The sequence below is a fragment of the Zootoca vivipara genome, chromosome 6 (assembly GCF_963506605.1).
Source record: "Zootoca vivipara chromosome 6, rZooViv1.1, whole genome shotgun sequence".
Taxonomy (NCBI): Eukaryota; Metazoa; Chordata; class Lepidosauria; order Squamata; family Lacertidae; genus Zootoca; species Zootoca vivipara.
In genome coordinates, this window is record NC_083281.1 from 37114148 (window position 1) to 37142145 (window position 27998).

Consider the following 27998-nt stretch of genomic DNA (forward strand, 5'->3'; position numbering starts at 1 on the left):
CCACTCATACTCACCGGAAATCCCGATCAGGCAAGCCATTGGCTTGTGTAATACGGCATTCTTAAAGCGACCGGTTAAGCTTGCTTGAAGTGTGCAATACTGTACGTTCTTGTTTGTGAGGAGGCCCCTAGTGGCCACCGTTGGGAACAACAACAACAACCCTTATGTCGTTTGCCTCCCCACTCGGAGACATCACTTCTCAAAACATTCTTTTGTTCTATTTTTTAATTTTATGTACCGTGTTTGGTTTTAAACCACTGACAAGCTATTTGGTATTTTATATATTTGTAAATAGCTTTGAGACTTTTTTTGTGGAAAGTGATTCATAAATGCAATATTTGGCCAATAAATTATTCCTATTCCTATTATTACTTTTGAGGAACCAGCCTGATGAGGCAAAACTCAACTAAGAAACTTGTCACAATTTCCATAGAATGGTATATGCGTGTTTAGTCTTCTGCAGCAAAGCACAATAAATGAGTATTGTGTTGTGCGGCATAAGCTTCAGGTGAAATAAAATAAAATATGCATTATGGCATGACATGAGATGATGTGTTCGCAGTTGACAGCTATATTCAGTTAGGATTGGTAATGCTGGGTTCATTCATCTACAGTGGGAGAGGAAACCAATGCCTCTATTCAGACCCAAATTAATGGAACTGAACTTCTAGGTGAACATCAAGCACATTCACATCTGAGTCTCCCTTTGAAATTCCTTTGTTCAAGTAGCATCATCAGTAGCACGATACTGCAGTGAACAGAAATGTTAAACTTATTTGAGTGTGTGGATTTTTTTAATAAAAAACAAGGCGTACATACATCTTATGAAATTAAATAAGTAAAATGAGTTTTATTACACACTGTGATAAATGTAACAAATAATATTCAATCACTTAAAAACCTTGAAAAACAATGTGATAATAATAATTGCACATCAGGATCCTTCCCACAGGGCAGCTGGTGCTAGATCACCCTGTTGGGAGGCAAGAGGAAAGCTCAGCCATGCCAGGACCTAAGTTGATTTTACTCCTACCAATTCTGTTCCAACTAGGCAATGACTTAGTTCTGGGGCAGAAGTTGGGGTAAACTCCCCCCACAACTAGGTTAACAACAAACTGAGGCAAGAAACATGACAGCACCAGTCAGAAGCAAGAAGAGTTCAATTTAAAACTGCAGTCAGGCAGAGCTCTAAGCATTTAAACTCAGTGTTTTGCACTTGGAAAGACATATTTTTAAAAGATGCTGCCAAGATTCCTTGACCACCTTAAGCAAAGGCGGGTGCAGTCAAAGTGCTCGTGCGCCATTGGTTCACGCTTGGTTTCCATTCAGCTTCTGGAAGAAAAAGCAGCTTCAGAGAACCTATCTGTGATCGGCTTACTTTTAAGCCACCAAAAGTGACAGGCAAAACGACTGGAGAAGAAAAACAGACTGGGCTCTCCAGTTGCCTAGGCAACAAATTGTAAACTTCCCCAGGATTCTCCCCTGAGAGCCAGCCAGGTAAGGAGTAACAGGTCCCAGCCTTCAGTGCTTTGCCTTTAGGAATGAGCCAGTCTGTGCAGATGATGCACTGGGGCTTTTTAAAAAGCAAAAAATGTATTTATTGTGCCACCGCATGACAAGTTACATTCCAGGCGGTTGGATCTGGTTGGGTGTCACACAAAACAGTAACCTCCTTGTTGCTCTGGCCTGGAAGTATTGTGGGCTAGATGTGTTAGGGTACTGCACAATTCACCAGCCCAGAGCCAGGGAAACCCAGGCCTGGGGGCCCAATGGGGCCCTCCAAGCCTTTCTACCTGGTCCTCAGGCCTCTTGCCCAGGCCACACCCCTCCTCAGTCACATCCCTTGCTGGCCTTGCTTTGCACTTCCTTAAGTGGTTTTTGTCTGTTGAAAACCAGTGTGGCATAGTGGTTAGAGCGTCAGACTAGGACCTGGGAGGCCAGGGATTCAAATCAACACTTGCCATGGAGTTCACTAGGTGATCTTGGGCCAGTCACTGTCTCTCAGCTTCAAAGGCTGTTGTGAGGATCCAATGAGGAGGGGCAGAACCACATATGCCACCTTGATATGCCCATGGATTCAGGACAGGCAAATGAAAGATCTTCTTCACAAAGTAACAGTGTGTAGTTATAAAGCATGGAATTCGCTCGAGAGTGAAAAGTGATAGCCACCATCCTCGATAGCTTTAAAAGGAGGATGAGGCTATCAATAGTACCAATATTTTTCTTAATTAACAATAATTGATCAGTCAAGTAACCAGTGTTGCAACTCTATCCATAAGTACCACAAATTCTCTTTTGGTTATGTCATATTATTTAGCTTTAAACGCCTAGAAAAATCTTCTTGATTCAAATGTATATGTTAATGTTTCAGAAACAAGATGGCAAAGCTGATGAGAAGGGAAATCACCTAGCTTGCAGTAGTGGTGTGACATGGACAAAATCCTTGATACGTATCAACTGACTAGCAAAAAGAAAAGGGCTATCTCCCCTGTACTTGAGCCTAAAGGTATTGGATGGAGTCTGAACCATGAATGATGATGATGATTTTATTTGTACCCCACCCATCTGACTGGGTTGCCCCAGCTATTCTGGGTAGCTTCCAACATAGAGAAAAACATAATAAAGCATTACACATTAAAAAGCTTCCCTATACAGGGCTGACCTCAGATATCTTCTAAAGGTCTGATGGTAGGAATCAGGGAGGGGAGTTGCAATCTTGGAAGACATTCTTTGTCAGAGGTAGAAAATCTCAGGCCTGGTGATCAGATGTGGCCCTCCAGTCCTCTCTACCTGGCCCTCAGAACTCTCCATCGGCCACACCCCTACTCTATAGGCCACACCCACATGCCACACCCCTACTTCACAGGCCACACCCCTCAGTGGCCCTGCTTCATGCTCTGGGTGCTCCAGCCTGGCTGGAATGTGTCCTTGAACTCATGATGCCTCTTGCTTGCCTGACTGGGGGACAGAGGGGTGTGTGAGTGTCTGTACAAAGGTAATATTTATATCCATTGCTCTGTCTGCTTTTGCTGCTGGCAGTGCCCACCAGTAGCATGTGGCCCTGAGGCTGAAACGGGCTCTCCATCCTTGCTTGATTTCATCAAAATGAGTGGCTTCCATCCACCATCCTTTAGTGAATGGAGGACCAGGCATGGTGGTGACTGGGCATAGGGATGCAACATGACACAAGAGTCTTTGTGCTTTACCTGCTCTTGGTGTTTAGAGTTGCCACTTCTTTTATTTCAAAGCCACTGGGGCCTCAGCTGTTGGGGCCAAAGGACCAGACAGGAGCAGGAATCTCCAAGAAAGTATGCCACGCTTGTAAAGGCATTTTTTCCCTATTACTATCAACTGTCTCTAGTCACTATTTCTCTCTGCATTTGTGTTGCATGATTTTTTTATTGACTTCTTTTTCTAGGCCTGAGCTGTTGTTCCATTCCTTTCAAATTCCAAACCACAGTGATCTCCAATTCCGAACGGAAGGGCTTTAACTCTCAGACCAAGAGATTTCCGTATATTGAGGTGAGAAACCATATTTTCCTAAGTCTGTTCATCTGCTTTTTTCTTAGTAGGGCAGAACCAGGGAGTTCATCTGGGTTCAAATGCACCAAATTAGTGAATCCATCCCATGTAAGCCACATGGTGTCTATAGGCCTACCTATACTATAGGGTTGCCCTACATCTGGAATTTCCTGGACAGACAGAGCCGGGAATCGGCTGTCGGAAACAACTTTTTGAAATATGGCAACCCTACTATACCATCTATTTATTGTTCCATCTATATTCTACATTTCCTCCAAAGAACTCATGGTTCTCCCTCTCCTTAGTTTATCCTCACACTAACCCTGCGAAGTAGGTAAGGATGAGAGACAGTGACTGATCGAAGGCCACATAGTGAGCTTAATGGCTGAGTGCAACAAAAGCAGGACAAAAAATAAACCTGGAACATCTGTGATATAGAAAATCACAACATACAGGGTCCTGGGAGATGAAATGATCCTATGTAAAGGCCTTGGGGGCAACACTGAAAAGGGAAATTTGCGTCTCTCTGTTATGACCCACTTTGACCAGTAGGAGGAAGCAGAACTTCATAGATGGGGAATGCTAAATCCTCCAGGGGCACTTTGGTTCAAGGAAAAACAATATACAGTACTGTATGGAGTAAGTGTGCAAATGTCACCTTTTAGCCCGTTTGCTTTTTGGAAATGCCCATTTTCACCACTGCTCCCATAGAGATTTACTTTTTTAAAAAAACAGAGAGTCACATCTCATGCCATCACGGTTCTTATTGGCCCATCTTGGGGCTAAGCATGCTTCCAGGCAGGTTTTATTGTAGGATCGGTACTACTAATGTCATGCATGAATTTTTTGGCAGTGTCCACACAACATCAGCATCAAAATGTTAGGTTTTATATCTCCCTCTCCCTGCCCACAATTTAATCTAGATTTATCCTTTCTGTGGAAAATCTGAAAAGGTTTGGGAAAGAAACGTTTCCAAGAACCTTTTTGCAATATCTGAATAGCTTGTTTGCAATATTAATCCCCTGACTGGGAGCTCCAGTATCCACAATGTGCAACATGGAGCCTGTTGTGCCTTTGGTCAACTGCTGGTGTTAGCAACAGATCCTCTCCCTTTCCTCCTGGGTCCTGCACAATCTTCCTCCAGCTACTGCCAGGGACCCAAACTGCTCTCAGTTTTTCCCTTTTCTCCCTTCCCCATCGAGAGCTATGCTACCTCGCTCTCAGACCTCCCTTCCAATGGCCAAAACATAACAAGCATCTCATCTGTACAAATTTATCTTCCACGCCACCGGCAAGCCAACCTGTTGCTTCTCAGAGTAGTTCTCAGAGTAGAAGCCAGAAGGGGCAATGCTTGAACCGTCTTCACAGTAGGCTCCTTTCTCTTCCTGAGAATTTTCTCCTCCAGCAGGCAATGAGCCAAGCCACAAGGAATACAAAGGGTTTGGCATACTCTTGATTATCCCTAGAGAACATTTGCTTCTTCACATGTAAGGGGGAGTGTTGCATGCATCCCACCCTTTTGCAAGAAAGCCAAAGTTGTGTAGAAAAGTCAGTAGCTGCTGGAAAGCATGAGAGTAGACCTTTTGCTGCGGGGCAGGGGGATTGGGTGAGTAAGGGAAGAGACCGGTAATAAGTCAGTGGGTTGGCTTGCATGACAGTAAGACAAACTATGGGTGCCTCCAGACTGTCACCATTTTCCAGGAGGGATTCAAACATATAATGTAAATTTGGGTTTGTGCACTTAATGTGGATTAAAGCACTCTGGCATTGTAGTACAGCAAATCTACTAAAAAGCAAACAAACCCAGGACTATTTGTGGTTTGGAAAGTGAACTATAAATGAACTGGAAAGTGTGGGATGAACAAAGATTAACGGGTAGACTTATAAGCATCCCACAAGCAAATCAGGATGAATGCTCATTGTCATATAACCTCCCAACATACAAATCAGAATGAACGCTCAATAAAGAGTGGACACAGCATTATAACCTCTGAGTAAACATTGTGCAAGCAAACCAGGAAGAATGCTCTGGATGCACCCTAAGGCTTCCCGAGGCTGTGTAACCAGCTGAGCTCCTGGAGAAGAGTGCCCTTGAAGGGGCCAGGCATCTCCATCCCATGGTGGCTGTGACCCAGAGCAGTCCCACAGAGCTAAGCAACAGCAGCTGGAAGCACTTCACTGTGTTAGGCTATAGATCCAAAGCTGATGAGAAGATGCCACAGCATCTCTCTGCCTGACCTGCTGCCCTTGCTAAGCCTCTTGCCATGCTGATACCTACCTTCACTTACTTACATCATCATAATCATACAAACATCCCACTCCATAGCAACAGGGAGCTTGGGAAGCACTCTAACTTAAAAAAAAAACCTTCATAATCCCGGTTCATTAAAAACCTGGGGGAAAGGTACACTTTTACTGGCGCCAAAAAGACGTCAGTGAAGGAGCCAGGCAGAGAAGGAGCCTCACTGTGGAGAGTGTTCCACAGATGGTGAGCCACAACCAAAAAGGCCCTCTCCCTTGTCATCAGCCTCCAACCTGCCCTCAAAGAAGGGCCCCAGAGAAGGGCGTAAGATGAGGATCCAAGAGTCTAAGTATGTTCATTTCAAGTCCTTACTTAATTGTTCCAAACTAATATTAGTCCCAGTAGGGGGCCTAATTTAGCCTGCAAGGCCATTCACCTTGAACAACGCTCACCTGCCCCAGAGGTGTGGGGCAAATAATTATATGGCTGCAAAGGAATAGCAAGGAGCCTTTAAATGCCTAGATTGTAGCTGATTCAAGTGGGGGTTGGACTTACCAGCTGGTTGGAGCCAACTTCAAGGTCTACTTTAATTGGTTGGGATCTTCCTCTGCAGTACAGATTGAACTCAGGGTTCTCTGCAAAGCAAAAGGGATTACCTGATGTCATGGTGATGTCAGGTGATTGACGGATGGCATGCTAAAGTGGCCCAGCGCGGGAGCTCAGAATCTGTCCCGCAGAAAAAAATTCCCACTCCACTTTAAGACTCTGCTTGACAACTTCACTGTCTTGCTTGACCCCAAACCACCAGCTCTGGCCTATCAGGGGATAAACTCACCTTCTAACAAAGCCCTGTTTGTCATCCATTGCAGATTGAAAGTGGTGTCTTAAGACAGCGGGCTCATTTTTGCTTTATTTCATTCTATAAATAGAAAAAAACCACCCAGTACTCACTTCTGGAATGAAAGAAAAGTCGTTCTGGAAGGAGAGTTGAGTCAGGGAGGGGTGCGGCACTTTGAAATAATACACTCTGCCCACACGTTGAAATAATTCAGGCCAAATCAGATGTACAGGTGGGATTAGACATGCAATGGATTTGAGCTCCCCAGGTCTCTCTGTATGTTGCTGAGCAGACACCAGGGAAACTTAATCCTCCATTTTCGACCCGTCTTGCCATGCAACTTGAGACTCTCCATTAAAATGAGATTATTTTGATTTTGAAACAAGCAAAGAAGAGGCTTCTTAGTGTACAGTCACAATTGACAAAAGCCAGCAAAACATTTCAGAGGCTTAGCGTATGGGAGGGTAAGTGTTGAATCCACATTATAATGCCATTGTGTGCTTCTCCACCCACGAGGTGACACACGTCGCACATATTCCCTCCGCTGCATGCCCTCACTTGGACACTTTAAGTGCATGTCAGATTCCTAAGTAGGGCCTGATTCAAGAAATATCCACCAATTAACTGACTTAAAGCAGTGGGTTAAACCTGCATATATTTGGCGCGTTGACCTATGGTTAAAAGCCGCATTTGTCTTCAAATTATGTCCTGATTATTCTTATTACTGATTTATTTATCGCCTTCTATACCACTGTTTCAAGGCAATGTACAATAATGTATAATAAACAATAACACGTAAACACAAAGAAACAGCTCATACATGTAAAACAAAAGAGACCTGGGAAACCTTGTCAGAAGAAAAAAAATGTCCTCAGCTGTTTTCTGGAAAGTCCAGATAGGCGGTGCCTGTCATCTCTCTTTTACCTCTTATGTGTGAAAGCAGGCACCATCTTGGAGAAGACATCTCCTTCACGGCAGACCCAAAACATGCTGCTTGAGGCAAAGGACATGGTGGCCTCCTGTCTCAGTTCCACTGCCAGAAGCCAACTAGATGGGCAGCCAAACCTTACTTTTAACACTGGTGATCCTCCACCACCCCTGAGGCAGCAAGCCAGATAAGGGGGCCCAGAAGGGGCCACATGGCAACAGAGAAGGGAAATCTGGGGGCTTAGAATAAACGTCTATTTGTTATTTATTTATTTATTTATTTATTTATTTATTTATTTATTTATTTATTTATTACACCATAAAATTTATATACTGCTTGACTGTAAAAAAAACAACCTCAGACAGGCTGCTGCTACTGCCTACCCTTCAGCCCAACTATTTGTGGTCACAGGTACATAGAGTATACACTCGGTGAATGTAATGTGTGAACACAGATGCTTAAAAAAATATCAGACGCCATATTCTAGAGCTTTTCAGAATGCCTACAGAACCCTGCAAAGCTGAAGGTCCACTAGACTTGCCCATCTTGGGAATTGCTCTAGTGGTACTTCTGCCCTCATTTCATCAATCACCAAGGCTTAAAACATATTTGTTTTAAGCATTTGCTGGTTTTATCTATATACCAGTGGTTTTTCAACCAGTGTGCCGTGGCACCCTGGGGTGCCTTGTAAAGGGTGCCACGGGCAACACTGGCCTCTGCCCCTCATCCCTTTCTCCTCTGATGCCCTCTCACGTTTCTGCCTCCCAAAGGCTTGCACAGCTGTTTGTTGCAGCAGCCCTGGCTACTAGCTCCGCAGGCAAATGGTCCCTCTGGGGCTGGGCAGGGGGTGCTGGTTGCCAGGAGCTGAGGCAGTCTCACTCAGAGTAAGCAAGCAAGCAGATGAGGGAGCCCAGCCAGCCAGTCCACTAGCCCTTGACTGGACAGACATGTCCCAGGCCCCTGGGGGGCAGTGTGAGGAGGCACCTCTCAGCTCAGAGACCAGGGGCGGCAGCCCAGAGGACTCCTAAGGAGAGGAGAGAGGCTGAGGAAACTCCCCACTAGGAAGAGTGTTCACAAAAAGGTGAGAGGCTGCCCGCTCTGCAGGCAACAGGTGACATAACTGGGCTCTTGAGTCCCACAGGGGTGCCACAGAAAGAATGTAGTTGGTCAAGGGAGGCATGTACTCAACAAGGTTGAAAAGCTCTGTGGTATACTATTGATCATTGTTTTACATTATTTTATATGCAATACTTTTTTTGATTAAGCAGTTAATATTTTTTTCCAAACAAATAAACAATTTCCTGAGCACTGGCAAAAAATAAACCCTGTTGCAGCAGAATCTGCCCTGTCCTGATTATGCACTGTGTTCCTCCTTCCCAGAATGAAAATCCAGGTCCAGGATTCTATGATGTAATCGATCAATCAACACTTCTCAACAATGTCTCCCAGTCCCGGAAAGGAACCTGTTTTTTCCCTTCCTTGGTAAGGTTTATACATATTTATGAACGACGGGAAGGAAAAAAAGGCCAGCGTTGAGAAGTTCTTTGAAGCCATTGTCAGTCTTACCGCCAGTGAAGATTTTAAAATGCTCACACACCTTAGTTTTCCTTTTCTGCTGTTTATGAGCTATAGTAATAATGACGAGTTTACTGTTGTCGGGAATAGACCTGCGATAGCCTGATAAACATTAAGTCATCCACCCAGAGATTGCTGTAATTAAACCTGGATTCCATCCTCCAGTTTACCCTTGGAAGCAAATTCTTTAGAAATTAATGGGGCATAATTCATTCAGCAAAGTGTGTTTAGGTAGGTGTTTGTTCCTCCTCTGTTGGATAACTGCCTTTGAGAGATCAAATATGTGCACTTATTTGCACAGACAGCACTCATTCTCAAAACCCGAACACTTTGGCCATAGGCAGGATTGATCGGGGGGGGGGCATGTGTATTCACTAAGGTCAAAATCCCATCAAGGCTATGTAGGTGGCTCCCACATGGCTCAGGTGCATGGCTCAGAACTACTGGAAGCTGTACATTCAGTGTTGTGGCCCAAAGCCTGTGGAACTCCCTCCCAATTGAGATTAGACAGGCACCCTCCTTGCTGGACTACAGGTGCATGGCAAATACTTTAAAAAATAATAATAATCCAGCAGGCTTTTAAAGGCGGTGTTCGGTTTTATGATAAGTTCTTATTTTATTCTCGGTTTGGTTTACTTCTGTTGTGGCAACAGCAATTAATGAAAAGCACTACTGTTGCTGCCCCTGAAGGCTGTTCAGAAACGGCAGTTGGTTCAGAATACAGCAACCAGATTGGTTTCTGATATTAGCCCAGCAGGGAAAATATAACACCAATCTTGTATGATCTTCATTCGTTGTATGTTTGCTTACAAGCTAAATTCAAGTTGCTTATGTTTACCTTTAAAGTCTTTTATGGCTTATGCCTGGGATGCCTGAGGTCTTCTTCCATATATGTCTTTCCCCAATCTCTAAGATCCAGCACTGGAAATACTTTGCAAATCCATTATCTTTTCGGATGGTGGCCAATTCACAACAGACCTTCTCAACCCTAGTGTTGACTCTGGCTCATTTAAATGTACCACAAAACCCTACACTTTCTGGTTTTGTGTATTTTATGGGTTGCTGTACAGTATTTTCTTGCTTTATTTTATTTATAAAATGTATATTTTTGCATGTGGGTTTTTTTTAATTGCTGTTCCTCACGTTAAAACTGATGACTCTCAGAGTTGGTTTTCAAGTTCTTGAATAAAATTATATATTGTGAACTTACTTCCCCGTTACTCATTGTGGGGAACAGATAGGCACATTGTCAGAGGCATTATGAAACTGAATACCAGTTGCTGGGAATCCCAGGTGGGGAGAGTGCTGTTGTGCATTTTTATTATCTCAACAAGCCTCTGAAGAAGGCCTGTATTATCATCCCCATACTGTACGTGAGGGGCTGCGGTATGATTTAAACCAGTGACATCCCCAGCTTGTACCTAATGCTTTAAACCCATTTAGTATGTCATTTTGTTTACACAGTTTAACATGGTCAATAGTCTTATGAATGTGATGACAACTCAAATTTACCTCACCACAGAGATGATATGTTCAATCTTTGACACAGATGTGGTAAATATAAGCTATATACTACTTATATACTCCTAAGAAAAAGTGACTACGTGAAAATGATGGGAGAAATCAGGCTCTGGTTATTTTACTGCATCAGATAGAAGCATAGGAGTTGGCTCTAACTGGGTAGGAATTTCTTGTTAAGATGCTGATCTGGTGATTAATGGGTGTAGGCCAAGGATAGCCAATCTGTGACTGGGGAGCCGCAGAAAACCCCCAAGCACTTCAAGGGTGTATCTTGGGCAATTCAAGAAAGAGACAGATTAATACCAAGACTCTCTTTTGGATCCTTCCCTTCCTCTCTCCCCCTGCTTTATGATTGAAATGGGAAGGAGAAGACATGGGAGAAAATGGTGGCAGCAGTGAAAGATTGGGTGGTGGAGATTCCAGGCTGAGAATCAATGGCATTCATTGGCCATATTGGACAGAACTGAGCGCTACAGCTTTTCCTGAAGGATAGTTAAGAGACGCTTTTACAAATTTAATTTATCAAATGTTGATTTCATTTGGAGTGAACTTCATATAAGATACAGACAGGTTTGGCAATGTAGTGGAGGCCATGACACCTTTTCAGGCAAGAAGATGTCACCTTGAAGAACCACTTATCTACGATGTTGCTACCATAGCAGATGGTCTTCCACGACCACAACATTTCCAAGATGGCAGCTGGCTCCTAGAATGGTTGGCTTTCTAGTGTTTATTTCTGTGTGTATTCATTTCTTTCTGATATTTATATACCATTTCCAACAGCTTCTTCTCAAAGAGCTTTATGCATGTCAACAATATTTTCAGAGCAGGTTGCAAACCGAACAGCACCTAATTCCTGAAAAATCTGAAAAGTGATGTGGCTGTTATTGTCTCTACATTCCCAAGTCATCCCACCTCACAGATGAACACTTATGACCACGTAGATAAATGAGATATAGACATGAAGAAGCCTCCCCACGATAGGATTACCAACAGTGTAAACCAAATTCCATTTCTTTCCTTTCCAGGATACACGTATCGCTCGCCAGAGAATCCACAATTTTCCTGCTGCAAATGCCTACAACCTCCCACCTACCCTGATTTCCAAGCGAGACTTTAGCCTGGGGTATTCCAGTATGTTTCAGCGACCAATTGCCAGGAAGATTTCAAAAAGATCCACTCCAGCCCCCAACCAATATAATGTAAGGTGATCTAGAGATTGGAAAAGGCGAGGTCAGCAGTACAGATTAATAAATTCTTTAATGAGTAGGGCTGCAGCTAATGGGGAGGGGTCATGGTTCAATTATGGAAGGCCCCAGGTTTGATCCCTGGCATCGACAGGTAAAGCTGCCAGTCAGTACAGGTAATAGCAAGCTGAATGTACCAATAGTCTAACTTAGAATGCAACCATTTCATATATTCCACTTGGCAAAAAAAGGAAAAGATATTGAAGAGTATTTCTTGTTTTCCTCTGACGCTTTTCTCCCACTGAGCATTCACACGTTTCCTTCAAAATCCATTCATTTGTTCTGACCAGTGACCTTTCACAAGAAATAATTGCATGGACCCAAGAATACCCAGATAAGACTTGCTGTCGGATTTGCATCAGTAGCCACAAAATAAAAAATAAAGAGCAGCAGTTGTTTTAGAACAACTTGGACTAGGACCTGGGAGACCAGAGATCTCATCCCCACTTAGCCATGAAGCTCACCAGGTGACCTTGAGCCAGTCACTGTCTTTCAGCTTCACAGTGTTATTGTGAGGATAAAATGGAGAGGAGAAGGAAGAACTATGGACATCACCTTGGTGGAAAGGTGGGATATAAATGTCACAAATAAAAAGAGAAGCAAATGCTTGGTTGGCCTTTATGTGCCCTGTGAAACTCTTAGGCAACTATCTGACTAGTAGTACGTACCATTACTTTGTCTGTGTACAGGGAGTTAACACCAAGCACATTTTCCTTTTGCCCCAAAATTGTTCCCTACTTTGCAGATCATTATTACAGTCTGTCATCCACACCCAAATAAGAACATGAGGTTGTATTTAATACAGTTTAAATAGGACTTCTCCTGAGAAGAACCTGAGTTAATCATGATTTACACTAACCCATGAGATAATGCACAGTGTTTGGAGAAGCCAAACAGGAAATGATCCATTCACAGGGAAGACAGGCTGAATAATTTATGGCCATGGGGAAGGGAGGCTGATGGGAAGAAACCAAGGGTCCAAGTTTACTGTCTGCACAGCAGGCTAATTTCACAAATATTTATTCATCTTTTCATTTATATTAGCAGGTTTATAAACTGCTTCATGGTCAGAGGATGCTGAAATAGTATACAAGATTAAAATGGGATCAAACACTAAACCCAATTTTTTAAAGCAAGAAAATAATTTCTACAAAACTCTAAAAACAATAAAAATAATATCTGTTGCGTGCTGCTGCTGCTACTGTTATATGCTTGATTCTGTTCCAGAATACTGTAAAACAACTGATTTTACAACAAGTTGTATTTACTGGAGCCATGTCTATCAGCATGTGCTAAAGAGATAAGTATGTCATCATGGGTGGGTAATCACTTGCTAGGCCAGGTGGCTTCTGAAATGTACTTTAGAGTAGCATCATTCATGCACCATTCACAAGCCACATTTGACCCATGCACTGGAAGAGTTCAGGCTTGGTGACTGCATCGCAAATGTCCTTGTGTTGAAAGTATGCAGACTTAAACACCAGTGTTTATTTGGGTGTTGGTTTGTTTTTTAACTAAAGTGACTGCTGGAAAGTGAATTCATTGCAAAACCCTTTCTTTCATCCACAGGTCTCGGTGGACCTCAGCAACAAAGGCCGCAACACTGGTGCCAAGTCAGTGTTTTCATCTAAAACTAAACGAGCGCTGGCACTCGGTAGCAAGGAGCATGTGCCTTCTCCCTGTAAGCTGGGCTGGGGAGCCTCTTTTGACCCAAATTAAAATATGATCAACCTTCCAAGGGCCACCGCTCCAAATGTGGGAGTGGGCGGGGCCAAATGTGGGCAGGGCCCAAGATAAAGTAAGATAAAGTAAGGTGCCACCCAGTGCAGTAAATTAAAAGAAAAATTAAAGAAAATTAAAGAAAAAAATTAAAGAAAATTAAAGAAAAACAATGCCCTCCAGTGAAACAAATTAAAACAATCTACAATCCCCTCTGAGTGTCCAGCTTTCTTCTCCTTTTCACCTCACCTCTTGTGAATAAAAGCCTCTCTGTCTGGCAATCATGCCTTGCCACACTGCTTCTCAATTTATGATCCTCAATGCTCACAGCCAGTAATTCAGACCTCTCCCCCTTACAATGCATGCAGTCATGGCATTTTGTCCTTTCAAAAGAACTTAAAAAAAATTATAGCACCAAAAGGCAGAGGGCCTTCTCGGTGGTGGCGCCCGCCCTGTGAAACACCCATCAGATGTCAAAGAAATAAACAACTATCTGAAGACATCCTGAAGGGAAGTTTTAATGTTTTATGTTTTATCATGTTTTTAATATTATGTTGGGAGCCGCCCAGAGTGGCAGGGGAGGCCCGGCCAGATGGGTGGGGTATAAGTAATAAACAAATATATCATCATCATCATCATCAGAATCAAATGCTTAGTGATAGGAAGAAGCAAAGTTGTTCCCATTACCAGCTTTCCAGGTATACCCAGATTATACAAAAAGATATTTCTTGCTCACCTGTTCACACATCATTTGTGACATATCAATGACCTTAAAAGGGATGGGTGGGAAGAAACGACTTTCTTCCACTTTGCAAATGTTTTCCTACTAGAAAGCCTGGAGGTAATTTTTACTGTGCAGTCTATTTACAAACCTGAACTTCAGGAAAGGGCAATCAAAATGATCAAGGGGTTGGAGAAACTCCCCTATTTATTTATTTATTTATTTATTTATTTTATTATTTGTTTTGTAAAATATATACACCGCTTGATTATAAAACAACCCCTCAAAGCGGCTTGCAAAAAGATAACAATAAAATTATCGGGAAAAGTTTGCAATAGTTAAAATACTAAAACAGGTTGAAATTCACACCAGCTTTCTAAGCATCTGGGTAGGCTTGTCTGAACAAGAATGTTTTTAGCAGGCGCCGAAAAGAATACATCGAAGGCCCCTGCTTGATAACAATAGGCAGGGAGTTTCAAAGCGTAGCTGCTGCCCAAATGACTATTTACAAATGAGGAACAGGTATTATGTGGCACCTGTAGCAGTGCCAATTCCACCAATTGAAGCAGCCGAGTGGGCACATGTGGGGTAAGGTGGTCTTTTAGGTAAAATAGTCTCATATATGAGGGACCCAGGTGGCGCTGTGGTTAAACCACTGAGCCTAGGGCTTGCTGATCAGAAGGTCGGCGGTTCGAATCCCTGTGACGGGGTGAGCTCCCGTTGCTTGGTCCCAGCTCCTGCCAACCTAGCAGTTCGAAAGCACGTCAAAATGCAAGTAGATAAATAGGAACCGCTACAGCAGGAAGGTAAACGGCGTTTCCATGTGCTGCTCTGGTTTGCCAGAAGCGGCTTTGTCATGCTGGCCACATGACCTGGAAGCTATACGCCGGCTCCCTTGGCCAATAATGCGAGATGAGCGCGCAACCCCAGAGTCGGTCACGACTGGACCTAATGGTCAGGGGTCCCTTTACCTTTACCTTTAGTCTCATATATGGGCCTTATATACCAATAGTAATGCCTTGAACTTGGCTCAGTTGCAAATCAGCACCCAGTGCAGATCTCTGAGCAGAGGGGTACCATGCTGACAAGGCCTCAGTCCTGCCAGCAATTGTGCTGCAGCAGTCTGCACTAACTGCAGCTTCCGGATCAAGTGCGAGGGAAGCCCTACATAAGGAAAAAATGCTGTTTTAGTTCATTTATTGGCATTTCAGTTTAGAAAACAAGAGGCGATGTGATAGGAGTATATAGAATTATGCATGGCATGAAGAAAGTGGATGGAGAAAAGTCTAGAATTTGTGGCTTTCTAATGAAGCTGAATGTTGGGAGATTCAGGACAGATAAAGGGAAGTAATTCTTTACACAGAGCATAGTTAAACTATGGAACTTGCTTCCAAAGGAGGCAGTGATAGCCACCAACTTTAAAAGTGAATCGGACACAGCTGGAGGCAGCAAAGCTTTCGATTACCAGTTGCTGTAAGCCATGGGGTGTGGGGTGTGCTTATGGGCTCAGGTCCTGCTTGTCAGTTTCCCACAGGTATCTGGGTGGTCACTGCGAGAACAGGATGCTTGATAAGATAGGCCATAGGCCTGATCCACCAGGCTCTTAAGAACTGAAATAGTACTGTACTCTGAAAAAGACAGGTATGCTCCTTTGCTTCTGAAGGGCAGTATTGGCAGTATTTTCTATTCCAAAGGGGAGGGAGGAACTAATTCCTCCTCTCCTTTCATTCATTTCATTCCTCTCTTGTTCCAAGTAACAGACTCTCGTGCACCGATTTCATTCCACTGCAGCTAAAATATAAGACTTGGCTGTGTACATAACATTAATTTAACGTGCATTTTCCCCCTCCCCAAAAGAATTCTGGGAACTAAAGTTTGGCCCACGGAGCTGCAATTCCCATCTCCTTTAACGAACTATAGTTCCGAGATTTCCTGATTAGGGATGCATTTTTAATGTGGTTTAAATGTATGTTGCATGCGCAGCCTTAGTTTGGGTATCGGCCTTTTCAAATTCCTCCCTTTCTTTTTAAAATCTAGGTCATTACCGAGTAAAGGATTCCTTCATACGGCAGGCGCCTACAGTGCTGGTGTCCTGCTTCAGATCCAAAACAAGCCGTGAAACCAAGACAGAGACGCTGAGCCCGGGGCCAGCAGCCTATCAGCAGCCAGCTGGCATCCCAGTCACGCCATCCAGGAAGTTCCCTGGCCTGTGAGTTCTGAGCAACTGCACTTTTAAAAGGAATTTGTTTTGAGTCACCCAACTCCCTTTTTTAAGTAGGGAAGATGTGCTTGTGATCAGAAATGATAAAGAAGGAAAAGAAGAAGAAATACCAACAGACAATTCCAAGCCCCAACTTGCTTAAGAAGCAGGGGCTTTCTTCATCAGACTATATGGTGGAGCAGGGGAAAGTCATTTGGGTTGTTGCATGCCTTAATAAGCAATGCAGCTTGCAAGCCTTCATATGTGATTTAGGATGAGGAAGGGCTGTTGCTCAGCGGTAGAGCCCATGCTTTGCATGCAGATGTTCCAGAGTTCAATCTCTGGCATCTGCAGCTGAGAAATGCCTTTGTCTGAAACCTAGAACCACTGCCAGCCAGGTGGCTCATGCAAGGCTAGGTACCGTAGCATCGGGACCTGCCTTTTCTGTTGTTAATTTGTTTGTTTAAGCTACTTTAGCCCACCTTTTAGTCCACCTGTTTAAGCTGCTTTAGCCCACCTGTTCTCAGGGCAGCCAGCACATCTAAAGGTTCTTCCCTGCTTCTTTTATCCTCACATCAGCCCATTTATGAGCCAGTCGTCAGTCTCATCATCACTGCTTAATTCTCAAATAAGGGAGATGTGTCAATCGGGCTTTTAGTGTTATGACACCATTCCTTTGGAGTTCCCTCCCCTTGAATATTTGAAAGGTGCCAGCTCTGTTGTCCTTTTGGCGCCTTCTCAAGACCTTCCTTTTTCAACAAGCCTTTGCAAAGCAGAGATCTTCCCCAGTCTGCATGTACATTGTTTCTGGGTGTTTAGATTGTTCTGTGGTGTGTGTGTGTGTGTTTGTTTGTTTGTTTGTTTGCCACCTGGACTCCTTAAGGCAAAAGGGCAGAATATTAATTGAACAAACAAACAAACAAACAAACAAACAAAGCTAAAGAGAGCTTGCATGACCCAGAGAGACTACAGCCACACATAGCCTGAGTGGTATTAAACTGAAAGCTGTGATTGGCTGTTGCGCTCAGTGGAGCAGATAAGAAGAGTGTTGCTCTATACAAGGCTTCCTGAAACTCGGCCCTCCAGATGATTTGAGACTACAATTCCCATCATCCCTGACCACTGGTCCTGCTAGCTAGGGATCATGGGAGTTGTAGGCCAAAAACATCTGGAGGGCCGAGTTTGAGGAAGCCTGCTCTATACCTCATCTCTATGGTAAACAGCAGTTGTTGGAGTTGCACCAGTTCAATTTAATAACTGGAACAGGTGAAATTGGGGCTGGGCCCCTTTGGACCGGGCATCACCCAGGAATCCCTAAACCCAGAGGTGTTGGCCTGGTGGTGGTTCTTCCTGGAAGGGCATTCTGCACACTTGCAGAAGCACCTTCTCTATTACTGCTGCAAGTGTTTCTGGACCAAAGGAGCAAAAGGATTATAGAGACAGCTTTTGGAAGCCCTAGCCTGAATTTTGCATTTACCAATTAAGTTCAGCAATTCATTTCAGCCTTCTGTTTAATAATATGTAGGAAGCCCCCCACTTTCCCCCCTGCATACACAGTCCTTCCTCCCCCATACCTGCCCCAAGGTCCAGTAACTATCAGTCAGTTACTCAACTAAGTCCATTTTATGGTGACCATCCTGTAAACAGCAAAGTCGGTTTGCTGGAGATAAGATTAAGATCTACCCCTTAAATTCTTGCCCATTACTGCTCATATCTTCCCCTTCCCCCATCCCCGTGCAAGCCTGGAGCTCTCTGCACACGGTCAGGGGGTATCTTTACTACATCTCATGCCGTTTTAATGCAGGCTTTGTGGAGGAAGAGGGAGGGGGAGCTGGCACTGGGTAGTGTGCAATAAACCTCCGTGACTAGGGAAGAAGTAAATCAAACCTGACGGGCAAAGAACATCCATCTACGCTGGCAGAAAATACCAGAACTATCAGCATTTAGAGGCCAATCCAACTCCCATTTATGTCAAGGTGATTAATGTGTCCAAGGCCAGGGCTACAGCTGGTGCAGAGCCACTGACTACAGCACCAGTTTGTTCCAGATGAGCACCCTTAGATTTTAATGAGCTTTCCCCAGCATATTCTCAGCCGCAGCCGCCAAACCCTTTAAGGTACAGAGGTTCAATGGCACACAGAATATGAAAAGCTGGGGCATCCTTTAGGGAAGGCGACAAGGTAGAACACCACCACACCACCATGTTTGGGATCACATGCAATTATTTATCAGGAGCCATTGATCAAAACGAGCCCATTACCCTTCTTCAGGTGTTTAAACTCTTACCTGCGGAGGGATGCAGGGCTAGTTGCTCCAGCCTCTCCAGTCCTCCTCCTCCTCAAGCTGGAACGTCTGCAGAGGGGGCTGTATAATGGGGGGCTGTAAGAACATTGATTAGAATGTGCCGGCAGTCCTCCCTATGACTGGAAACCCTGAATTGCACGGTGTTTTCTGATTCACAGGAGTACAGCATTCAGCTGAAGGCGCTTACAACTCACGCCAGGGATGACGGCTGGCCACTGGCACTGCTAGGGTGGGAGGCAAGGAGCCCAACAGTAGGGGGAGCCAGAGCCAATGGCGGATGGAGCCAACTCATCATCTTCCCTGCTGAGGGCTATAAGGGGCAATAGGGAGACATAAGGGGAAGCTGACAAACAGTTATAAGTAGGCACATAGGGGGCTGGCTGAGGGCAGAGTGGGACAGTGACCCATTTGCCCTTATGGTCCAGCCTCCCCTGCTTCACATCTTTCTGCTCAGTGTGGGAAGTGGAGGGCGCAGTGTGAATGGCCGCACATTCTGTCTGTAGAAACCACTTAAGAAAGCCTGGAGAGGGCTGGAGAGTCTGGCCTAACCCTCCCACTTCCTTCTTCCTTCTTGCTTCAGCCACAGTCAGAAGCCCTTCACTCTTTGGCCAGTTCACACTGAATGGCTCTTGACATGAATGGTGAAATGAGCCCATGTACCAGGCACACACATGTCAAACTCCTTATTAAACAAAAGAAAGGAAATAAGGAATGACTGATCTGTATAGTACTTATAAACAACTCTGCTACAGTTGTAGCAAGTCATAACAAAGGTGGGAAAGATTCCCCGGAGGCGGAATATGGAAAACTATACAGTACACTGGAGAAACCCAAATTTCCTCAATTTAGAGGTTCCTCAATTGAGAGCAAGAGTGGGGCACTGATCCTTATCTCCCCTAACTGCTCCCCCCCCCACCAGCAGGCCAAGTTTGATAGGTGAGTCGAGCCGTCCATCTGTCAATCAGATGATGTCACAACAATGCCAGGTGTTCTGCTTTTGTCCGTGCTCAGCACAACACTCTACAAACCCTGACAATCAGCTGGTTGTCGGTGCTTTTACAAGTGGTGTGTACCGCCAATCAGCTGATCATCAGGGTTTGCAAACCCCCTTTTGGCCCAGATGCATTTTTACCTACCCTGCACCTGATGTCATATATGAATTTGGGGCGGGGCGGGGTGTGCCTTGGCCAAACTGGCCTTGCAGGCTGAATGGGAAGGCCTAGCTGAATTCAAAGCCAAAATCAGTTTGGACAGCACCTATGGTTCTTTCTTACAGGCGAAAGTATGGCTTGAACTTCTCAGCCCCAGCTGCCCCTCGCCCCAAAACGCCCCCTGCACCTGGGCCTGGCCAGTATGAAATAGTAGACTATGAGAGTCCTACCAAGCATTATATCTCCAGTGCCGTCTTCGTCTCAAACACAGGCCGTTGGGCAGCTGATAAATCCCACGAAGACATGCCTGGCCCAGGTAAGCATGTGGTTGTTGTTGTTGCAAAAAGGTGTTGTGTTTCTTCATTTAACAACAATAATTATAATGTATAACTATATTTTGGAAAGTTGTTTTTGTGTCGGTTTGCTGTGCATTTGGACACCTTTTATCATAACCCAATTTTGCGTAATTGTTCTTGAGAACAAGGAGCAGGTTTCTTTCTATTTTTGATGCCATTTTAAATCAAGATGACAGACTGATTTTAACCACTGATTTCAAAACTGCACTGATTTGCAAGTTCTTTAGAATTCCTGAGCAACAGCAGGGATGAGGCTGCTAATGCTTTAATAAGACTGCTGTCCTCACCTTACTTGCTCGAAAGAGTAACTATTACTGGGCACCCTGGGGTTTCGTACTGAGCAAGCATGTTTTTATACTGGTGCTTCATTGGTCCAAGCTTAGCATACAGCATACATTCAGATGCTTCAATGGGCTGTGATAAAACAGCAAACTGTGGTGCGGCACAATCCAGAAACAGAAGCTTCTAAGCCCCACCCCTTGTGTTTCCAATATCGAAACTTGGTGGGGTGTTATGTCAAATGCAGGCAGGAAGGGAGATTCCAGGCTGTTGCTATTTTCAGGTGGGATTCAGTCACATACTGGCAAATTCAGGGTGCACAGTTAAAGTTTAATTGTCTCTCTTGCACAACAAAACCCTTTCCTTTATGACAGGAAAATGCACCAGAAAGTCGCTTGGCACAACATTGTCTAACTTCTCAAACGATTCAGAATTAATGCTTGATAAATAGCTGACACTGTGTAACCTTCTCACAAGCTTTGTGCAAAAAACACAACCCAGGATGAATAGTAAAAAAATAATAATAGATGTAATCCGGAAGCGACCATAGATTACTAATGACTTGTTTTGTCCTCAGCAATGGACATTTTGCAAAACAGATGGTTGTATCCAGTGTACAACACTGAAAGTACCGTAATGGGCGTGTTCTAGTCATAATTTCAATGGGCCTAGTCTGAGATGGACTAATGTTGGATACAACCCAGAGGCTGACTTCCTTGCGATGCATAGGGAGCTACCTCAGGTGGCCAATTTGGGGGTGTCCCCTGACTCATGGGGTTGCATGACAGATAGACGGATCAGACTACAGAGGCACAATCCACCAGACTCTTGCCCTTGTCTGTTCATTTCAGTGGGGCTTGTGCAGGTTAAGAGCATAAGAAGAGACTGGCTGCTGGATCAGCCCAAAGATCCATCTAGTCCAGCATCCTGTTCTCACAGTGCTCAGTCAGATGCCTGAGAGCAACAACACTCTCCCTTTGTGTGATTCCCAGCAACTGGAATTCAGGGGCTTACACCCTCCAGCAGTTAGAACAAAGCCATTGTAGCCGAATAGCCACTGACAGCTGCATCCTCCCTCCAGCGTCCAAGGTAGATAGCACTCCAGTGTTCATGTGAGTCTCAGGGGGTGCTGTTTGGATTTTGCACCTCAGCGCCAAAATGCTTCAAGCATTCCGAAGCAAAGCCACGAATCCTTTACAGCTTCACTGCATATGGTGTCATTCAACGATTGGATCCTTTCTACAGTCATACCTCGGTTTAAGTATGCTCCAGTTTGAGTACTTTCAGTTTAAGTACTCCGCGGACCCATCTGGAACGGATTAATCCACTTTCCATTACTTTCAATGGGAAAGTTCGCTTCAGGTTAAGTACACTTCAGGTTAAGTACGGACTTCCGGAACAAATTAAGTACTTAACCCGAGGTACCAAGAAACTGTGTGTGTGTGTGTGTGTGTGTGTGTGTGTGTGTGTGTGTGTGTGTGTATCTTCATCCTTTAAAAAGTGTGGGGGGGGAGGCAATCTTCCGTTTGGAATGAGGGGAAGTTCTTGCTATGAAAAGCTAAGTGCGCTGGCCAGAGCTGGGAACAAGTGAGAAATAAAGGGGGTTGGGTAGCCTAAGAAAATGGAAACCACAAGAATCCAACGGTAGTGAACTGGGAGGATTATGCTTGCTGAATGAAAATAATGAAAAGCCCAGCCTGTTTCAATTAAAATCTTCCTCAGGGGCACTGGGATCTTATGTTCCTTTCCTTCAAAGAGATTTCTTGTGAGAATCTTTGTCTGAAAGAACTACTCTGTCTCTGTCTCTCTGTCATTCTCTCTCGGGAATGAGACTATATTTAAATCACATGGTTCCCCTTCCGCCCAAAATAATCCTAGGAACTGTAGTTCCCACACAGAGCTACAATTCCCAGCACCCATAACAAACTACTATTTCCACAATTCTTTAGAGGGTAGTCACAAGCTTAAAATAGATAGTGCATATTATGCAGCCTGAGACTATGCTATTTTGACTCCAGCTTGCAGGAGGTTCAGTCCAGTGCCCACCCCCACCCCCACCTTAATAAGAAAGTTTCCTTAGTAATTGCCATATGTACGTCACCAAATGTAATAGCCTATGATGGAACAAAAAAACAAAACAAAACAAAACAAAACCACCAGGTTCCAGGAGTTGCGTAAGGAATCATCTTAGGGAAACCATCATTCAGCTCCTTGTCTTGCCACCAAAGGGTTTACTTGGTTGTTCTTAAATTAATGGCATCTTTTAAAAATTCCTGTGATGAGATAGAAAGGGCGGACAGAGCGTCAGAAAGGAAAGGAGGATGACAAGTGCTGATTCTTAAGCCCTGTAATGGTTGACTTGCCCAGCTGGGAAGTGACTTTAATAGCTAGCTTTGCATCTTGTCATCTGTCCCAAAGCTATATTAATATTTATTTGTTTTAGGGCTTTTCTTAAAAAAAAATTCTTTGAGATTTCTAACCCGCCCTGACAACAGAAGTTCAAGGCAGGCGACAGCCTTTTTAAGAATAAAATACTAACCAATAGTCCCCCAATACACAAAGAAACACACACACACACACACACACTCTTAAGAGTTTGGGAGGCAGGGAGGACATAGGTTATTTCCTTCTAACCCCTGGATCCAGCAAGTGTTAAAATACAGTACTGTATAACCCAGGCTAGCTTCCTGCGTTGAGGTGATTGCAACAAACTGCAATAAAAAAGTCAACAATAAAACCTAGTACAGTATGTGCTGTAAATTTAATTTGGGAAGGGGTGTCCCGAAAATATGGGCAGGCTTAGAAAGGTAGGAAGGTAGTTATATATTAGAAAAAACATGATTTTCTTTTTTCATTTGTGCACTAAAGTTTATCTGTGAAAATAGAAAGCAACAGCATTAACTGGAAATTAATTTCCTTCCTTTTCAACAGCTGGCTTCTCCGCTTACCCTTTTTCTGTTTTGCTTTATGTGTGAGCATCGTGTTAGCAGTGTAGTGTGGTAGTTAGGGTGTCAGACTAGCCATGAAACTCAGTGGGTGACTTTGGGCCAGTCAGCCTAACCTACCTCACATAGTTGTTGTGTGGTTGTTGTGGTGGTGTGGGAGGGAGAGAATTATATGTGAAGAAAATGAAATATGTGAACCCCTGTGAACTGACGTGTGTGGGTGAACAACAAAAAGAAATAGCTGGGTGCCTGGATTCAAAATGTGGGGCTTGCACACAGAGAGCCCCAGTAGCAGAGTATTACGATCACAAAATTAAGCACCAATATAGCATATAGGTTGTTAAACCCTCTTTACCCTGTTCACCTGCATACTGTGAAGTAAGTTTAAAATGCTTTACTTACAGATTCAAGGTGTCAGTCATGCATTGTTCCATGCAGCAGCAAGGATAATAAAGGGAACATACTGTTGGATGGAAAACACAGAATTTAATTCTAAACACATGCTGTAAGCCAGGCTTCCTCAAACTCGTCCCTCCAGATGTTTTGAGACTACAATTGCCATCATCTCTGACCAATGGTCCTGCCAGCTAGGGATCATGGGAGTTGTAGGCCAAAAACATCTGGAGGGCCGAGCTTGAGGAAGCCTGCTGTAAGCTCAGGAGCAAGCTTACACACATCCTGTTTCATTGGTTATATGCAGAGAGAAAGGCTAGACCTAACTGAGTCTGTCTAGCAATGCAACTCTGTAGTCTTTAACTCCTTCATATAGGAACTAGCAGTCATACATAGATACTGTATGTTTGACTGCAATCTCCCACAAGAACCATATATGCTATCTTGAGCTCCTTGCAGGATATATAGGATATAAATGTAAAATCAAATCAAAATTAAATACATTTCAGTGGGATTGTTGTGCTTTATTAAAGTGTTTAACGAAGAGCTGTAAATCAGCTTTCTGCTTTGCATTGTTAGCAGGTGCTAGTGTGAAGAATCTCTTAAAAGCCAACCTCTTTTCCATTAAAAAACCTCCAAAGAATTCTGAATGTGTGAGCAGACCATCTCATGGGGCTAAATGCTCATCACAATAGAGAGTGACAGAAACCTCACTGCAGTCCATGACAGTTACAGCCCATGAGTTGTAACATTATCTTTCCGTCAGTGACTGGGGCTTATTGGAGTAAGTAAGCAATACAAGAAATATGAACCTAAGCCCCTCTGACAGATTAATGTAGAGCTTGAAACGTAGACAATAGCAGTTTTACCCATTATTTACAGTAAGTAATAATGATTCATTGGTAGGATTTGTACCTCTACTGAGTAGTTGAATTGTCAAAGCAGAAAAAGCATTCCCATGTGTTATCAGAACTGCAGCTCACGAGTTCTTTCATAGGTGACAAGATGCAAAGGATAAAACTCCTGTTCTTCCAATCTGGGTTGCTTCCATGCTAGTCCTTTGCTCTGGAAACACCATCTTTTGTTGAATCACTTTGTGCAGAGAATCCAGACAACATTGTAAAATAGTTGCATGCCATTGTTTTCTGTGTTGACCCCCTGGCTTTCCCCATACTTGATTTGTACAGGTATATAGCAATTTAAAAAAATGCAGTGCCATACCAACCTGTGTGAACTGGCAAAGTGCTATTGAGGCTTTTAAGGTCAATTGTGCTTTTAATTAAAAGCTTCCTCCTAGTGGTTTCTGATGGGAACCAGGTGGCGCTGTGGGTTAAACCACAGAGTCTAGGGCTTGCTGATCAGAAGGTCAGCGGTTCGAATCCCTGCAATGGGGTAGGCTCCCATTGATTGGTCCCAGCTCCTGCCCACCTAGCAGTTTGAAAGCACATCAAAGTGCAAGTAGATAAATAGGGACCGCTCTGACGGGAAGGTAAACGGCGTTTCCGTGTGCTGCTCTGGTTCGCCAGAAGCAGCTTTGTCATGCTGGCCACATGACCCCTTTAATTAGCCAGCACCTTTCTGCAGTGCAAAGGGTTTTAATAGCTATTTCCTTTCATTATTTTCCTACTTTTCTTTCTTTTATTGTGAAATATTGCCATTTCACTATAAAAGACAGAAAACAATTAAGAGAAACCAGTAATTAAAGTCACTTCCCAATGTAATTTGAACCTAATTAACCACTACTCTCCCAGTCACACTGAACAGGAAGCAGTAAAACAGGGAGAAAAGAAGAAACTTTAAATTGGCATTGCATTTAATGAGACTTATCTCCCTCTAGCCCAGTACTGTCTACTCTGGCTGGCAGCAGTGCTCCACGCCAAAAGTCAGAGTTATACATTGTGAAGCATACCTAGGCTCCCAGCCCATTACTTGATTTGCCATTAGGGTGGCTACATTCACTTAGCCAAAAAGAGAAGGGGACAGATTACTACTACTACTACTATTTATTTCTATCCCGCCTTTCCCCCAGAACTGTCTCAGATTAGTGTTTTTGCACCTTGGCAGCAGTGGAAAATGCTGGATCAATGTTTTTTTCACATTTCAGTCAATAGAAGGAGTTGTGATCTGCGATTTGATTCTGGTTTGGTGGTGGGAATATATGAAAAATTATGCCGTTTCAGGAGGACCTGTTTTACTATTCCCCCCAGTCACTAATTTTCTCTCTCCCTTTTTTTTGCTACTCTCTCAGCCATCCCACTTTCTATTCAGCTGCTCAGGTGCCAATGTTGAAAATCACATAGAGCTAAAAGTGGGAAGGAGTCATTCTTCTAAGTTTCTCCTTCAGGTCTATGTACTTTTCAAGGGGGGAAATGGTAACCACCCTGGTCCCACCCTGACAAAAGGGGCAGTGGGGCAGGGACAGAGACAGGGCTGTGTGTATCCTCAAGTACAGTGGTACCTCGGAAGTCGAATGGAATCCGTTCTGGAAGTCCGTTCCACTTCTAAAACGTTCGGAAGCCACGGAAGCTATGTCAGACGTTCGGGTTCCAAAGAATGTTCGCAAACCGGAACACTCACTTGCGGCGTTCGGGAGCCAAAACATTTGACTTGCAAGGCGTTTGTGAACCAAGGTACAACTGTATACCACGACTGCGCCCACACAATGCACCATGGGCATATCCCTGATATAGAGATGAACAAGCTGGCAAAGATTAATCTGCTAAGTGTCTGTGAGCCAGGCTGCTATTAAAAGGATAGGAGCTGGGTTAGTTAGCAAAGCAGACAATTCTAATCCTCATTTGCGCTTGCAGTGGGGGCTGCTAGCTCTGGCGGGGCTCCTGTGCTTTGAACAGCATAAAGGTAAAGGGGCCCCTGACCATCAAGTCCAGTCGTGTCCGACTCTGGGGTTGCGGCGCTCATCTCGCTCTATAGGCCAAGGGAGCCGGCGTTTGTCCGCAGACAGCTTCTGGGTCATGTGGCCAGCATGACAAAGCTGCTTCTGGCGAACCAGAGCAGCGCACGGAAACGGCGTTTACCTTCCCACCGGAGCGGTCCCTATTTATCTACTTGCACTTTGATGTGCTTTCGAACTGCTAGGTGGGCAGGAGCTGGGACCGAGCAACGGGAGCTCACCCCGTTGCAGGGATTTGAACCGCCAACCTTCTGATCAGCAAGCCCTAGACTCTGTGGTTTAACCCACAGCGCCACCTGGGTCCCTTGAACAGCACAGAAGGCAGGAATTCAGCAGACAAAGCTCATCCTGACATGCACAGGCATCTGGGCAATGGCACAAGAGTCCCACCAGGAAAAAAAAGTTGGCAACCCAACACCTAGCTATACAGTATTTCTTCTTCTGAGCTGCCTGTTGAAGGAGGCCCAGGAACCTCGGCCTCCCTGGCATCTGCTCAACATAGCAAAATATCTGTTTGGATTTGCAAGGAAAGGTAGGAACAAGGCTCACCTAGCAGGGTATGTGTGAGAGTACAAGAGTGCACTTCATGCAAAACCGTAAAAGCTGCAAAACCCACCTTCTGAGTCCTGAGAGTCAACCTGACATCTTTTATGTCTGTTTCTCCTTCTAGGGGCATACAACATCCCCGTACCACAAAAGCAATCCTTCATCTACAACACCACCAATAAATGGGTGCCAGTATTGTAAAGCTGAGGATCCTGCAGCATCGGTTTGGCAAGCGCTCTTATTTGCAAGTGCTGCATTTCTTTGTTGTTGTTGTTTTTCAAAAAGAACAAACGAATATTGCATTCACTTGCATGTGAACAAGACATGATACCCACCTGTTTGAAATCCTGTATTTCCTTGGTGGGTGGGAGTGGGCCCTGAGTTGCTCCTGTTTTGCACACATGACAGAAGATGAGTTTTGGATATAGAGAATGGGTTTTGTTTATTGTTAGTTTTAGTTGGAGAGTGGATTGTTCATGCCAATATTTATTTATAAAAATTAAGAAGCCTGACCTGCCTGGCTCCTACTTTCTCACTATCTCATTGGGAATAAAATATTGGAGATGGGGGCTGTTGAGAGGAGGTGATAGAGGGTTTTTA

At 44.1% G+C, this 27998-nt stretch overlaps 1 protein-coding gene across 2 annotated transcripts; it reads left to right on the top strand.

Moving 5' to 3' along the window:
• Positions 1–1427: 1427 nt before the first annotated feature.
• STPG1 (sperm tail PG-rich repeat containing 1) lies at positions 1428–27910 on the top strand. Of its 2 annotated transcripts, XM_060275806.1 has the most exons (10): positions 1428–1497; positions 2372–2506; positions 3419–3522; positions 8911–9012; positions 10570–10659; positions 11655–11828; positions 13443–13554; positions 16351–16522; positions 20094–20284; positions 27523–27910. In XM_060275806.1, the coding sequence occupies exons 2-10, from the start codon at positions 2431–2433 to the stop codon at positions 27597–27599; spliced, it is 1098 nt and encodes a 365-aa protein (XP_060131789.1). In that variant the 5' UTR covers positions 1428–1497; positions 2372–2430; the 3' UTR covers positions 27600–27910. The 2 variants fall into 2 exon arrangements, with proteins under 2 accessions (XP_060131789.1, XP_034976196.1); XM_035120305.2 differs by lacking the exon at positions 10570–10659 and having other exon boundaries at positions 1431–1497.
• The last annotated feature ends 88 nt before the right edge of the window (positions 27911–27998 follow it).